This window comes from Rhinoraja longicauda, chromosome 3, assembly GCF_053455715.1.
Source record: "Rhinoraja longicauda isolate Sanriku21f chromosome 3, sRhiLon1.1, whole genome shotgun sequence".
Taxonomy (NCBI): Eukaryota; Metazoa; Chordata; class Chondrichthyes; order Rajiformes; family Arhynchobatidae; genus Rhinoraja; species Rhinoraja longicauda.
In genome coordinates this window covers 23,527,185-23,543,723 of record NC_135955.1, presented here as the reverse complement: position 1 = coordinate 23,543,723, position 16,539 = coordinate 23,527,185, and the positions used below count along the sequence as shown (strand labels likewise).

The 16,539-nt window shown below is 41.3% G+C and overlaps 1 protein-coding gene across 1 annotated transcript in view; it reads right to left on the bottom strand.

Annotated features, from left to right (window-relative positions):
- LOC144592233 (phospholipid-transporting ATPase ABCA1-like) overlaps positions 1-16,539 on the bottom strand; it is a 136,296-nt gene that overhangs the window by 22,793 nt on the left and 96,964 nt on the right. The window contains 9 exon segments of the mRNA XM_078396766.1: positions 1,358-1,527; positions 3,503-3,577; positions 5,087-5,192; positions 6,199-6,231; positions 6,905-6,999; positions 7,928-8,117; positions 9,375-9,473; positions 11,552-11,676; positions 14,743-14,891. Coding sequence (XP_078252892.1) covers positions 1,358-1,527; positions 3,503-3,577; positions 5,087-5,192; positions 6,199-6,231; positions 6,905-6,999; positions 7,928-8,117; positions 9,375-9,473; positions 11,552-11,676; positions 14,743-14,891 — 1,042 coding nt within the window.

The window sequence follows — 16,539 nt, the reverse complement described above, 5'->3', positions numbered from 1 at the left end:
TTATGTTTTGCAACATACGAGGAATTTGATTTGTCACAGTCATGAAAGCTGAAACACCAAATTGGGTTTTCTCTCTGTAGATAGTGCCTACTCTGTTGAGTATTTCCAGTGTTGTCTGCTTCTATTTTTACAATATTTACAATATCTACACTTTTTTTGCTTTTCAATCAAATAGTTATTAACGTGAAAGAAGACTTGGAGTGGCCATGATAGAATGCTGGTGAAGCCTAGAGAAGTTAATAACATAGTTGCAAATCTCCTCTTACAATTGAGCAGCATTCAAAGCATGAGACCATCCCCTCTAATGTTATTGTTAGATCTATATTTCTTCTTATTCCATCAGTTTTCGAATGCTATGCGCCAACATACTGCCCTAATTGTGATGACATTTAAAAGGGCATCTTCTCTTGGTAAAAAATTGTTGTCACATCCCACTACAATTTTCTGCTGATCAACAAAGTGAGTTATCCTCAGAAAACACCATGCTAATTCGCTCAAACGCACAATTCTATAACTCGTTGGTTGCTTTTGCCTTCTGATTTTGGATAATTACTGGCAAACAAAAGAATCCTGTGCATTAATGTCTGCCACTGAACTTCAACTTTCAGATGACAGCGGAAGTAGTTGAGTCTGGGAGTATCCCAAAGTTTAAGAAACAGTTAAGACAGGTACATGGATAGGACAGGTTTGGAGGGATATGGACCAAGCGCAGGCAGGTGGGACTAGTGTAGCTGGGGCATGTTGGCTGGTGTGGGCAAGTTGGGCCGAAGGGCCTCTTTCCACACTGTATCACTATGACAGATCAGTGTAAAAGGAATGTCATGACAGGGAGGTCGAGGGGCAACAGACTAGCTTGTTGTCCTTTTACTATCACTGTTACAGAGATATCTCTATCGCTGGCAGCACAAGGAGTTTGGATTACTCCTGCTTCACAATAAAATGTTGGAAATACTCAGTAGGCTAAACAGTATCTGTGGTAACAAAACCAAAGTCAATATTTCAGTTCAGTGATTTTTCATCGTAGCTATTCTGATGTAAGCCATTGAACATAAATCTGTTCCTCGCTCCATTAATGCTGATTGATTTGCTAAGTATTTACAGTGTTTTCTGTTTTATTTCAGATTTCTACCATTGAAAGTATTTGACTTTTACTGCATATTCCATGAACAGATTAAAATATGTCTTGTATCGACAGTCTTTTTCTCTTAGAGTTTCTGCTAAGGGTAATCTAGGGCAGAAATTAAAATTGACTGAAAAAAATCCAAAAAATCCATGCAATATTTATTGCATGATTTTGGTCTAAAACAAGAATGATTTAATTTATCTTGAGGCGCTTTAAAGCGAAGCTAATACTTACAGAGCAACCTCAGAGATCTGTTCCTTGGTCAGATTGAGTGGGTGGTTGATGGCAGTGATTCCATACACACTTGGATCTTCTCCTTCTGGTAAATTGGTGCGCAGTATGGCATTGTTCATGATGTTTAGGAATGCTCCTATGGCGTGCCAGCCTTTGTTATTAAACCAGACCTGAAGGGCAAGCCAAATAAACAATTTAAAACATTATCTCTGCAGTGAGATGATTTGGTTGGGAGGGGGGAGTGTGACAGAGGTAGGGATGTATATTGCAAGTGCCCAGCACATTTTATTTAACATTTGCTCCAATTTTCTTCACTGAAGCATAATATTGATCTTTGATTTAAGATGTATTTTGCTTCATTACCCATGTTCTTTCCTCTTCTTATGTAGCCGGTTCCAGTTCCAGACTGGTTCCAGTTCCATCGGTTATCAGACTGCCTATCTATGGTCAATCCGAGTCTGAAGAAGGATCTCGACCCAAAACATCAGCCATTCCTTCTATCCAGAGATGCTGCCTGTCCCGCTGGATCACTCCAGCATTTTGTGTCCATCTTCGCTGTTGCTATCGATGTCTCTGAACCTAGTGATGACTGCCAGTAGATTAATTGGAGGTCACCACAATTAGACCATCCATCGCTTATGCCTGTTCTGTTGTTCCAAACGATCGTGACAGATTTGTGTGTGATGTGACTCATATTCCCACCTCTGCCATCACTGCGACCATCCACCTCAACCCTCCTCCCACTCAATTGCATGAGCCAGCAAAGTCTAAAGTTAACAACAGACTCAGCATCAGCTGCCATCTGTTGAAGAGAGATGTATGTTGCATTCTCTCCTCCTCAGTAGATGAGATTCCAAACTTCACCCCTCAACGATTAGACTCTCATGTTTATATCACATCTTCAGTTCTGCGGTTCCCAATAGGTTTTTAGCTACTTACTCTATATTCAGCAATTATGAGCACACCACATTTGCATGAGCATCAAAGCATTTTGCAGTAATTTGGTAAAACAAAAGTAATACAAGCTACTAATGAAACTGCTTCCACCACTTTGTTTGGACAGTGCAATCTAGATCGTCGACTGAAATAACCATCCTTTCTTCCCCTTTATGGTTATGAACCACCTTGCCTCTGAAGATAATATCACTCTATCCACTCAATCCAAACTCTCAAACTAAAATGGAAATGGAACATTTCTTCTTGAACTGAATTGGGATTTGGGCAATCACACAAACTCAGTAGTTCTGGTTGGATTACTCAGACAATGTAGGAGAAATCTTTACATTGTCCTGGTACTGCTGATACAGGCAGCATCAGAAACAGGTACAGCAGGCAGTGAAGAAAGCAAATGGCATGTTCGCCTTCATAGCGAGCGAATTTGAGTATAGGAGCAAGGAGGTCCTACTGCAGTTGTACAGGGCCCTGGTGAGACCACACCTGGAGTATTGTGTACAGTTTTGGTCTCTTAATTTGAGGAAGGACATTCTTGCTATTGAGGGAATGCAGCGTAGGTTCACCAGGTTAATTCCCGGGATGGTGGGACTGACATATGATGAAAGAATGGATCGACTGGGCTTATACTCACTGGAATTTAGAAGGATGAGAGGGGATCTTATAGAAAACTAAAATTCTTAAGGGATCAGACAGGCCAGATGCAGAAAATTCTTTCTCCATGTTGGGGGAATCCAGAACCAGGGGTCACTGTTTAAGAATAAGGGGTAGGCCATTTAGGACTGAGAAAAACTTTTTCATCCAGAGAGTTGTGAATCTGTGGAATTCGCTGCCACAGAAGCTATTGGAGGCCAATTCACTGAATGTATTCAAGAGAGAGTTAGATATAGCTCTTCGGACTAACGGAATCAAGGGATATGGGGAAAAAGCAGGAATGGGGTACTAATTGAGAATTATCAGCCATGATCACATTGAATGATGGTACTGGCTCAAAGGGCTGAATGGCCTACCCCTGCGCCTATTTTCTATGTTTCTATGAAACATGCTTACAATTAACTTAACATTATGGACAAATGTTATTTCTCTAAATTTCAGCTTTGCTTTGTTTCTAAACTCAAAATTTGTTTTGGAGGGCACAGGCTTTTAAAATAGTTGACTGAAAGAACAGCTGGATTCGAGAAGGTGAGGTCTTACCTTCACGTTGTCTTTTGTGTCTAGTCCAGACATAAACTTCGGGAGCTGACTCATAAATCGCTCTGAAGCACTGCCCTGTAGACAAAAAGCATAACCTTTAACAGGTCTCAATCCTGTTAATATCTCCAGCTGGGCTTGCTTATCAGTGGGATGCAAAAATAAATAGCCAGTCCCCTTTCCCCACTAAGAGAGCATGCCCGTGGTACAACGAGGGAATAAGCAATGGATTGGAGGGAATTACATGATTCACATTCGAGAGATTTGTATGATATTATGAAACTGAAACGCCAAGTTTGACTTGTGCACAAAGTGTCTCAAAGATTGTACAGATTATCTCCAAAAGTGTTCTATGAAAGTTTAGAAATTCTTCCTTGGTGACATGTGCTTTGTGCACAATATATACATCGCTTCGTATTTTAGCTGGCAACAGAACAGTTTGTTTAAACTCCCTTCCCTTTATCATTGCAGTTACTGGTTTAATCAGCTCACAAGAATATCAATCTAACCAGAGAAGACATTGAATCATAGAAACACAAATGACTGCAGATGCTGTAACCTGGAGCAAATAAAAAACAAACCACTGGAAGATTTCAGTGAGTCGAGCAGCATTCATGGAGGGAAAGGATTTGGCAACATCTCGGGTTGAGAACCTGCATCAGGACTCATTGAACCAAATTCCTTTCAAAGGCAATTCCCCAATTGCTGTCAGTTCAGTTTTGCCAATATTGTTCTAAAATCTTTCCTTTGCATTCTTGCTTTTGCATTCTGATTATTAAAACTGCAGTGAGCATGCTTTTTATTATTATATCTGGAATATGGGTATTGCTGGAAAGACCAATATTTACTGAACACCTTTTAATGTCCTGGATGGTGAGACTTCTTCATTGTAGTCGTTCTCATTCACTGCAGCCCCAAGTGGGTTGAGAAAGCAATCATTGCACCTGCGCAGCCAGTGAACAACTCCTGGCCTCATCAGCAGTCTTAACATTGAGAAAACCAAGAAAGTAATTGTAATTGGTCCATGATATTGTGGCTGCAGCATTGACAGCACCAACAGTCAGAACCAGAGAAATGGGAAGAGGCCGGATTAATTCCCCTCAAGGAGATTGAAATAAAGATAGACACAAAATGCTGGAGTAACTCAACAGGACAGGCAGCATCTCTGGAGAGAAGGAATGGACTCAGTCTGAAGAAACGTCTCGACCTAAAACATCAACCATTCCTTCTCTCCAGAAATGCTGCCTGTCCCACTGAGTTACTGCAGCATTTTGTGTCTATCTTCGGTTTAAGCCAGCATCTGCAGTTCCTTCCAACATATTCCTAGAGATTGAAATAAATGTTGATTATCCAACTTGGTCCGTTATGACTGGTCTGCATAACTGCCTAAAGCACCCATGGCACAAGTGCTGGGACCAAGCTGCAGGGAACAGAGGCATACCAGCAAGGCTAAGGAGCAGGTGTAACTCAACTCATAATTCAGCATACACTGTGGAAAATGTGTTTGTGTTGGCAAAACAGTTTTGTTTTTTTCACTATGGCTTTTAATTTCACAGAGGGTTTGACAGCAAAATATTCGATACCAACCTGCGTTAATTCAAGTGCTTGTTTTAAGTGAAGTATGGCTTGCGTAATCTCCTCACGTGAAGCCAGGAATGGAGAGCTCTCTCCTCCTAGTGAAAACCCGCCATACCTAGGAAACAAGTACGTATCAGTAACTGCTTCTCTCCCTGGTTGAGTGGAAGTTCCTTTGTCACAACAAGCCCTCAAACATTTTGATTCATCTTTTTTAGGGGTGGCACAGTGGTAGAGTTGCTGCCTTACAGTGCTTGCAGCACCAGAGACCCGGGTTCGATCCCGACTACGGGTGCTGTCTGTATGGAGTTTGTACGTTCTCCCCGTGACTTGCGTGGGTTTTCTCATAGATCTTTGGTTTCCTCCCATACTCCAAAGACGTACAGGTTTGTAGGTTAATTGGCTTGGTAAATGTGAAAATTGTCTCTAGTGGGTCCCTAGAGTCCCTCGCATATTAACACTATGTGGGGATCGCTGGTCGGCGCGGACCCGGTGGGTACAAGGGCCTGTTTCCCCGTTGTATCTCTAAACTAAACTAAATATATTCAGGTAATGCTCTGCGTGGAACCACCCCAATGACACAAACTGTAAGATCTTCCATGTTCAACACTGACCTGATGGAGAACAAAAGTGTCCTCTTTGACCCACACAGGAGTGTGAGAGTAAGAGAGGGGGTAAAAGCTGAGAGATTGTTTCTTTGGGCTGGTGATTCAACATCTGAAAGCTATGTTGCACGTAAAGGAATGGCCCTTTAGAAATACAGAGAAATTTATTTGCTCCAAGTCCATGAAACTTTAGAATGTTCTACCCCTGGGGCTGTCGATGCTCCAACGTTAGAGTAAATGTGCAACATTCTGTCAGGAAAATTGAGGCCACGTGACTGAGAGAATATATGAAGTTGTAAAGTGAAATGTGAGAATGAGTGTTAAAAAGGCACTCTGTAGGTAGTGAACTACACCAGTCAACTAATATAGGCTTCTGGTCCAGTTATTATTGAATAGATTTAACTTTTTTTTACTATATTTATCTCCCTTATTAGTACAGTATGCTTTATATCTCCTGCTGTATTTTTAAAGATCTTAAAGTAATATCAATTAAGGTACAGCAATTAGATGCAGACCTACCTGAACTCATTCACCCATAACTTGTTCTTCAAACTGTAAATACAAAACAAATATAGGATTAAGACACTCAAAGGCTCTAAGCTACATCTCAGACATCTCTAAACTAAACAGACAGCTCTAAAGACATCTCTAAACTAAACTAAAGGCACAAAGCCAAATATTAATTAAATGTGAATACAACAACTGCAACATTTTTGCATTTGAGAGAACTGGGCCTCGACTCGCTGGAGTTTAGAAGGTTGAGGGGGGACCTCATTGAAACTTACAGAATAATGAAAGGCATAGATAGAGTGGATGTGGAAAGGATATTTCCACTGTTGGGAGAGTCTAGGACCAGAGGTCATCTTCTCAGATTTAAAGGGCGCACTTTTAGAAAGAACGTAAGGAGGAACATCTTTAGTCAGAGGGTAGTTACTCTGTGGAACTCATTGCCATGGAGGGCTGTGGAGGCCAAGTCAGTGGATATTTTTAAGGCCGAGATAGACAAATTCTTGATTAGAACAGGTGTCAAGGGTTATGGGGAGAAGGCAAGAAAATGGCATCAGGAGGCAGAGATCAGCCATGAATGAATGGCGGAGTGGATTCGATGGGTTGAATGGCCTAATTCTATTATAATGTGAACTTGTGACCACTAATGCTATATCTGGTGCAACCCTTTTTCTCACTGCGCATCAACGACATGATTTGAAAAAGATTTTCACCTTACCTTGACCCAATGATCTGTGCATATGTTTTCACCAGGTAGTCTGACACATTTCTGCCCGACAGGTTCTGAAGGATGTCCGTCGAGTTCAATTTAATCTAGAAGGATGGGAAAGGAATAAAGAAAGAATGTTAATCTTTTCAGTGATTGCAAAACATTTCATTGTAGGCACGTTGCTGTCATATTAACTTCCTTTAATATGCATAAGAAAAGCACGCATCTTTAAGTTAGTGCTGAAAATAGCTTAACTTCCAGGAAGTGGGGTTTATGGCTGGATTTGCAGAGGTTTAATGCTGTAGAAACCTAAGCATTTGCAAAATGCACAAGAATAAACAAGTTTGACATAAAATTAAATTAATTATTTCCAGCAATTTAAACAATGCACCCTATAATACAAATCATAGACAAAAATATCATGTCATTAATGGTAGTTTCTACAACCCAGGTTGATCACCAAGACTTGGCACCTTCCAGTGAAATATTTTTCTAACCAAACTATATATTTTTCTCTAAAAAGGACATAAAGGGCTGGAGTAACTCAGTCAAGAAGCATCTTTGGAGAAGTCTGACGAAAGGTCCCACCATGAAACATTGCCTATCCATGTTCTCCAGAGATGCTGCCTGACCTGTTGAGTTACCCAGCACCTTGTGTCCTTTTTGTAAACCAGCATCTGCAGTTCCTTGTGTCTGTATTTTTCCTTTTCTATTAATATTTTACCCTCAAAAGAAAGGTATTCTGAGCAAAAAACAAAGTGTTACAGGAACTCAGCAAGCCTGGCAGCATCTGTGGAGGGAAATGGACAGGTGTGCTTCAAGGTCAGGGCCCATCTTGAGGTATTAATAATATTACAATGCACACACAATAGGCAGACAAAATTCACCTTCTTCATGATGGCTCTTAATTTACCAAAAAACTCATTAATCCAAACTATACTTAGATCCAACTGAAGCCGAATGACCAAATATGAAGTCAATTAGTACACTTAAACTAAAGATTAGCTTAATCAAAGATAACTGTTTCCAAACCTGAGCAGGAGGGAGTCCACCAGCTGCTGGAGAACATACTGGAAGCATCGTCTTCACAATATTGTCACTACATTGGCATGAAGGTGAAGGGTTTTCCATTGTCCAGTTCCCTTTGAGGAAGATGTCCATTATAGAATCCGGTACAGATGGAGTAATCCATTCCTCATTTGTGGGCTTACATGGAACATCCCTGAGTCAAGCAATAAACAATGAAAGCAACTATTTATCTTGACATCTCCCAGCATTTGGTCAGACAGTATATTTATAATTTCACAGCCTGGGTTTAATGGAAAAGCATCATGGTGCAGTTGACAACATGGGCAAAAAGGCAACCCTTTAATCAACACCATCCACTGCTATTCTTATGATCCAAAGGACAGGAGAGATCATTCATTGAATAAACACTTGGACAAGTGCCATTTGTGGTTGTAGAGCACAAAAACAGGCCACTTGGGTTGATTCTTCATGTGATTCTCTTCCACGACGACTTCACCTCAATTTATCCTTCATTTTTCTCTCACAGATCAGTTTACCTTCCAATACATGTTTTGCTGCTTTTGTCTCATCTCTTTTGGCAGAATGTTGCATGCTCTCACTTTTCTGAATTTTCTGCTGACTTATCAATGATAGTCTTACAATTTGCTCCCATATTTTAGATTACCTACAGGTAGGACCTTCTCTATGACCATGTTATAATTTTCCAGGCCTCTATTAGATCAAGTCTCAGGTGCCACTTTTTTTGCAGAGAGATTAGCAATCTGTTCAGTCTTCCCTGTTATATATTTGTGTTGGGAAGTCATAATGTGGGTCAGGATTCAGAGTAGGTACATCAGCTCGACCATCCTCAAACTGATTGGTCTGAGAGAAATTACACCTGAAGGCCAGTTTCTATGGAGATGGATATAAATCGAGGATAAATATGAGGTAAGAGAATCACTTCTGAACTTGGGATAAAGTTGGAGGAATTTTCAGGGTAATTTTGGGACAGTGATTAATACACATTTTGGGAACTACACCATGCTGCAGGAGAGGAACATTGAACATAGAACATTACAACACAAGAACCAGCCTCTTGGTCTGCTGTCTGTGCCAAACATAATGCCAAGTTAAACTAATCTCCTCTGCCTGCATGTGATTCATATCCCTCCATTCCTTCCACATCCATCTGCCTATATAAAACCCTCAACAGCAATTATCATATTTGCTTCCACCATCACTCCTGGCAACATACTTAAGTTGGGGGTGGGAGTGGAGTTGTTTAAAGTAAGTTATGTTTAAATTAATTGCAGTTGGGAATGGCTAATTTACATGACTTCCAGTAATTGAATCAGAGCTAAATCTGCACAGGTTTAGGTATTAATATTTGTGGGATTAGATCCTCTTTCCACACAAAATCCAATGTGTGCTTGATAAGATATGCATAAAACAACATCAGCAATGCACTCACAGAATAGGGTCTCCTCTCATGCACCGCGTCCCAAATCCTGGTTTATTAACAAGAGAATCCATCAGTTTTGCTATACTCGCATCTCCAGGGGCATCATTACTGCAAAGAAGATAAACAGGATGATCAGTGACCTCAAGTTAAGCGAGGCTAGCAACAGGATCTGCACAGACTAAAAATCAACCTCACCCTTTTCTGCACGATCATCTGGCAAATATCATTCATACAGTTATTGTTCTCTGTTTCCTGACCTGTTTTTTTGGTGACTGTCCTTTCTTATCTTCTCTCTGACCGTCTGAGTTAGCTTTCCTAACACTAACTCAAGGGAAGGCCAGTTAACTGCAGATCAAAGCAGACGTTCAAATCTCATTCATCCAGTGGTAAAATCCAGAGGATTAGTGATCTGGAGACCTACGCTCTAATTCTACTCTAGCAGCTGGATAATTTTTATTCAGTTGATTAAGTACATTTGGAATAACTGCAGCATCTGGCCTCCATCTGTGCTGTATACCTCAATGGTTATTTTACTACGACCTGAGGGTATTCTTAGCGAGTGGTATGCCTGACCAGGGAGGGAGTAACCTAATTGGCAGAAAGCTAACTGGCATCTACATCACTAGGGATACAAGTTCTCTGCACTTACTATCTTCAATCAGAGAAACCACCATTTGTTTGCGCCATCTCAGTCCATCGCTGTTTTAACAGGGCCTGTTATGAATTTAGATGTGCAGTGTACTTCCCATTAGAGCCAAACATAACACAAGAGCTTCAACAATTCCAAGTGAAATGGACACTTCCAATGCTCAACCCGATGGAATTTGCATGCCAGATATGTATGAAAAGCTGCATTGCTCCTTTATGGAATGCTTAGGAAAATATTCTAACATGGTTATTGAACACTATGTTTTATTATTGTTGGCCCCACAACAGGTCTCAGATACATTTTATTTTCACGTTCTATTCCACTTGCCACATCCTCACCCCTTAATTTAGCATCTTCCTAGAGCCTCACTATATCCTCTTCATGATCCATGCTGCCAATGCTCTTGGGATCCATTATCCATCCTTTGTCATAGATTGTGAACAGACAAAGCCCCAGCACCAATGCCTGCAGCACCCGACACTACTATTTTGCTGTGGGAGGCCTACAAAGAAAATGGTCATCAGTGCATCTTTAGCACCCTTTCCCAGCCTCAATGAATTTCAATGCCTTTGCTTTTTTTTTGTCACGAGGATGGCATTTCTTTATTCACCGACAGATCTGGAATCATTACATCATCAGCTTGTAAGCAAGGTACTCCAGCTTCGATGTAAGGGATGAAAAGGTATAAATTGAAAGTAATAGGATGCTATTCTAGGACGCTGTTATCCCAGCATTTCCCTCTCACCTCCCTGATATCTGCACAACTGTTCACCATCTGCACGTTTGCCTGAGAATAAATAGAGCTTCTACGTTAAAATAGCCCAGGCCTTAAAGTGATGTTTCTTAGAAAGATGATTGCACTGCCCAAATCCAGCTTCCCACCTAAAACTCTTTTCGCTATTCAACTCCTACTCTCTATAATATTTTAGAATGATGGTTTCATCATCTGATGTTCCCTTGCAGTTAGCTGCGTTCTTCATTCAGCGCTACTGATGGAGGTGGTTCAGGTTATTGTGGCGATAGCATAATCTTAGGCACCTTGGTGCTATTGCTGCTGTGCTCCTCTTTCTACGTTAACTTAGCATTACTCCTCTAGAGGTGAGGTTGAACTGCAAAATTGTTCCACTTCACCTCCCAGGTCTTGCAAGAGATTCAGCAAGAACCAGGATTATGTGGAACCACAATGATTAACTTGGCAGGAGCTTGACTCAAAGCAATTAGCTTCCCTGCTGTTCCAATGTTATAAAGCAGCAGTGTGCAATTTCGTAAAACAGAAATTCATGGCAGTTATGCAGATATCAGGTTGGTTGATATTCATGACAACTAACTTTGTAGCCACAGCGAAAACATTTCATTGAGCTCAGCTCTTCACAACTGTTGTTTTGTCTATTGAGTTAATGCTCATCCTAAATAGCCTGGAAATCATTTTCCAAATTGAGCAGCAGTGATTCCTTCCAAGATCCATTGAACAAATGGCCTTGGTTTAACAGGAATGTAGTCATCCCATTGTAACGGGTGTTTGCAATTGAAGACGTACCTAATGAATGTGAACTGCTCATCGTACATCCAGGGGTGCAGCTCCAGGCTGGGATATTTGCCGAATGGAGGCACAATCAGGCTGAACACCAGCGCAATGCACACAAAGACAGCGGGAAGCACAATCTAGAAAACAACAAATGTCTTCTTTTATGTAAAAATCAGGCTGGACCATTTGATATTCCAAAGCATTACTACACGCAGTTTACATGAGATTTGTCCCATCCTCCCATTTAAAATTTGATGTTCCTTAACATTACCTATTGTCTTTAAACAAGACATAGAGACATCTCGTCTCTAACCTCATCGACTGCACCCAGTGCTCCTGTAGGAGCCCCCTTTACATCTTCGAAAGCAATTATAGACTTGGTAATCGTTTTGTCGAATACTTATGCCCGGTCCACCAAGGACCCAGATCTCCCAGCTTCTAACCATTTTAACTCCCCTTCCCATTCTCAAACTGACTTTTCTGTCCTGTGCCTCCTCCATTGCCATAGTGAAGCCACATGCAAACTGGAGGAACAGCATCTTATGTCCCACTTGGAAAGCCTACAACCTAACGGTATGAACAATGAATCTTCCAATTTTAGGTAACTTATCTACAACCAGCCTCCCCCCCTAACCCCCTCTTTCTTGTGCCCCACCTGCATGCACATCCATTTCTGCCCTCTCCCATCTATATTCCTTCCTCTAGCTTCATAATTCACACTCTTTCTAGCCTTATTTCACACCTTTTGTCTTTTCACCTCTGGCTTTTCTCCAACCATCTGCCTATCAACACCCCCTGACCTGTACCTCCCTATCACTCGCCAGGCTTTGTCCTTCTCCTCCTCTCTTCCAGTTTTCTTCCCTCCCCTGCTCCATCACAATCAGTCTGATGAAGGGTCCTGACCCAAAACGTCACCTATCCATGTTTTCCAGAGATGTTACCTGACCCACTGTTACTCTAGAAATTTGTGTCTTTGATCTTGTAATCAAATCTGCAGTTCCTTCTTTCTCCTCTGAGCTAATTGACCTTCTTTGCTTTAACACCAGACAAACAATGCAAATATTTGACTAACATTATGATCAAAACTGTACTCTAAAGGTAGCCCATTGGAAAATAAGCAGTTTCCTGTTGCTACAACAGCAGAGGATTCCCAAGAAGAGGGATTGTGTTTAGCAGATGATGTGTTTTGTTTTGGACAGATCCAATTTTATGGTATTTTCAGACAAAGATCAGTCGTTTTTTTTGTTGCTATTTGCACAGATCATAGCCTTTGAGTGTGGACTCTTATTGCACAAATACTTTGTCAATTTTTCACCTGAAGGAGGTAAATGTTTCATCGCACAAGAATATAATCAAACAATTTTTGATGGGGCCACACATGGAAATGCTGAATTGCCGTGATTTCGCTCCAAGAGAGAGGAGAAACAACTATTGAAAATTTATGGGGATTTATGAAGGGAATTCAAGAGTCTAGGGCCTTGAAAGCTGAAGTCACAATTCGCCATGGAAGAGCAATGAAAGTCAAAGATCCATAATGGACCAAAATTTGAGCACGCAGATTTCAGTGCTGGAAGATGTTGTAGAAAATAGTATAGGTCTGTTTATCAATTTAGCTCAGGTCTGATAGTGCTGGCGAAGTTAAATATGCAAGGCATCCTTTGAATCTAATATAACTACAATGATTAATTGATGTTTCTACAATGTGGAAATGTCTATATATAAGGTCAACCTAGAAATTGTCTGGAAATTCTAATAAAAGATTGTCCAGGCATGTTGCATCCTACACCTTAACTCTTGCATTTTAAACAGGAAAGACTGAGGCAAATCAACAGCTAATGAATGAAGAGTGGTGCTGCATGTGCTTGTGGTTTGCACGTGCAGTCGGCAGCCTCAAACCATCTCTCAACTTCAGACAACAGCGTAGAACTGACCTGAATATTATATTTTCCTAATCAATCAAGGCAGGAGGATGAGCAGCGTGGGAAATAGTCCCTTAGAGCTGACGATGAGACTACAGAAAATATAAATCTGGCCCATATCAATACTAACACGTGTAAATTACTGCACCTCACAATTATTCAGAAATGTTCAAGATTGTTAAAGACATGGAATTTTCCTGGCGAACAGCCACTGCCCATTTCATTTATCAATGTTAATAAAGCTGCTTTGATTGGACTTTGCTGCCTCTAGCTGACACTAAACGTTATTCCCCTATCATGTAAATGATACACTGTACATTTACACACTGTCAATGGCTCGATTGTAATCATGTATTGTCTTTCTGCTGTCTGGATAGCACGCAACAAAAGCTTTTCACTGTACCTCGGTACACGTGACAATAAACTAAACTGAAACAGTTCTTCCAATGTTAACTGGACCCAAGAATGTTTCTGATGCCACTATTCACAGTAATGTGGTATGACCAGCCCTTGTCTGCCTCGTCAACAGTCTGTCTGTCCCTTTCTTCTTCGTTGTTTTTTTAGTATGTGTTAAATGTATGTTTTTATTATTCATTAGCTTGTTTTATGTGGGGGGTAGGGAGTTGGAGGAAACTTTCTCTAATCTCTTACCTCGACAGAGATGCGATCTTTTCCGTATCTCCGTCCGCACTGCGGCCTAACATCGAGTTGGCGGCCTTTGCTAGAGACCGACTTCGAGAGCTCCACCGCGGGAGCCTGTGGACTTACCATCGTGGAACTCGCGATCCCTTTGCCGGGGATCGACCTCTGAGCTTTACCACTGGAGCCTGTGGACTTTAACATCGTGGAGCTCGCGGTCTCTGGTTAGAGACCGACATCGGGAACTCCAAGCCGCAGGAGCTTCGACTGCCTCGACGAGGGGGCTTCGATCACCCCGACGCGGGAGCTTCAATCGCCCCGACACGGGAGCTTCGACCGCCAGCTGCGGGAGCTTCGATCGCCCTGATGGATGGTTCGACTGCCCCGACCGCGGGAGAAAAATGCGGGAGGAATATTAGACTTTATTGCCTACCATCACAGTGAGGAATGTGGGAATCTCACTGTGGTGGATGTTTATGTTAACTTTTATGTAGTTGTGTGTCTTGTCGCTTTTTTAGTATGACTGTATGGTAATTCAAATATCACTGTACCTCAATTGATACACAGGACAATAAAAGACCTTTGAAACCGTTGACAGCTCTCTACATACCCCATTCCATCAATTCTAACAGGAAGCAGGCTTACCTGAGCAAAGATTCCCTTCCTGCTACGCTTGGCATAAATCAATCGCTTCCAGAACAATGCCACAAACTGTTGCCTCATGAGATTCCAGCCTTGCACCGAATAAGATCCTTTCCCATCCAGCCCATTCAAGAAGTCGGTTTCCCGAGACTCTGCAAATGCATCCAAGAATATAACCAATTGCTCATATATAACTGTACAGAGAGCAATCAAGTACTAATGTCTGTTGTGTAACAAAATGTAATCACTCGAAATAAAACAATTCATGTGAGCACTTGTTACTCCATAGCAATCTCAATGATCTTGCAACATTATGATAAAGAAGTACCACTAAAATTACTTAATGTAGTGTCATTTTTACCTCAAAAATATCTCAAGGAGTTTTACAGTCAATTAAATATGTTTGAAACTTAATCACTCTTATGATATCAGAAACACGGTACCTAACTTGTCCAGAAGTAACATCACGGTCACAAAATAATGTACAAAGGAGAAGTTTGTTAAAGGGCACAAATATGGTCGTTGGGGTCTTTGGTTTAATGAATTATCCAAGAGTCAACACTTGTGACTGAAGTTCTGTCTGTGCCAATAAAGACAGCTAAATGATAATAGTTTAGACACATACGGAGGGGTAGAGCAGAAGAAATTGGAAACATTTGTAGACACAAAATGCTGGAGTAGCTCAGCATCTCTGGAGAGAAGGAATGGGTGACGTTTCTGGTCGAGACCTTTCTTCAGACTGATGTCAGGGGAGTGGACGGGACAGAGATAGAATGTAGTCGGAGACAGTAAGACTGATGGGAGAACAGGGAAGGGGGAGGGGATGGAGAGAGGGGGAAAGCAAGGGCTATTTGAAGTTAGAAAAGTCAATGTTTATACTGCTGGGATGTAAGCTACTCAAATGAAATATGAGGTGCTGTTCCTGGAAACATTTGTGTTCCATGGTCAAGCTGCTAAAAACTGAGTGAATGTATCAACATCAGAGAGCGTGTATCTATGGCCTAATTTCCACTTTACACTAATTCCTGTGAAACACGAAAATGATAAAGTTGAGGGTGAATGGAAAAGATTATAAACCACCTCAATAGAGCAGTGAAAGAATGTCGAGATAACAGGAGAGCTGTGAGTCTGCTTTCTTCTCTGCCTCATGTGATCACAGGCCATGAAAGAGAAGCAAGAGATATGAGGTTAAGTGTAAGGAAGTGGTGCCGAGGTAAAATATTTGCCCTGAATTTATTGAATGATATCAAAGGCATTAAGAACAAATGGCCAACTCCTATCTTCAATTATTTTATCTTAAAGTGGACTGCCTGGGTAACTGTGAACCATGGGAGTTGAGAGACAATAAACACAACATTTTCCACATCCAGCAGTACTGTATAAAAAAAAGCGTGCTTGGACTATTCTGGTTACACAAACTGGCACCAGGGTAATTTTTCACTCCCCTACATTCCTAAAAGGCGAGTGAAATGAGGGTGAAATGTGGATGGACACAAAAACCTGGAGGAACTCAGCGGGCCAGACAGCATCTCTGGAGAAAAGGAATAGGTGATGTTTCGGCTCGAGACCCTTCTTCAGTCTGAGAGTCAGGGGAAAGGGAAACAGGAGATATAGACGGTAATGTAGATACAGAACAAATGAATAAAAGATGTGCAAAAAAGTTATGATGATAAAGGAAATAGGCCATTGTTAGCTGTGGCCCAGGTGAGAAAGAGTACAGAAAATGAGACTCGACAAGACGACTTGGAAGCTGGTACAACTTGGGTGGAGGAGGGATGGGGAGAGAGGGAATGCAAGGGT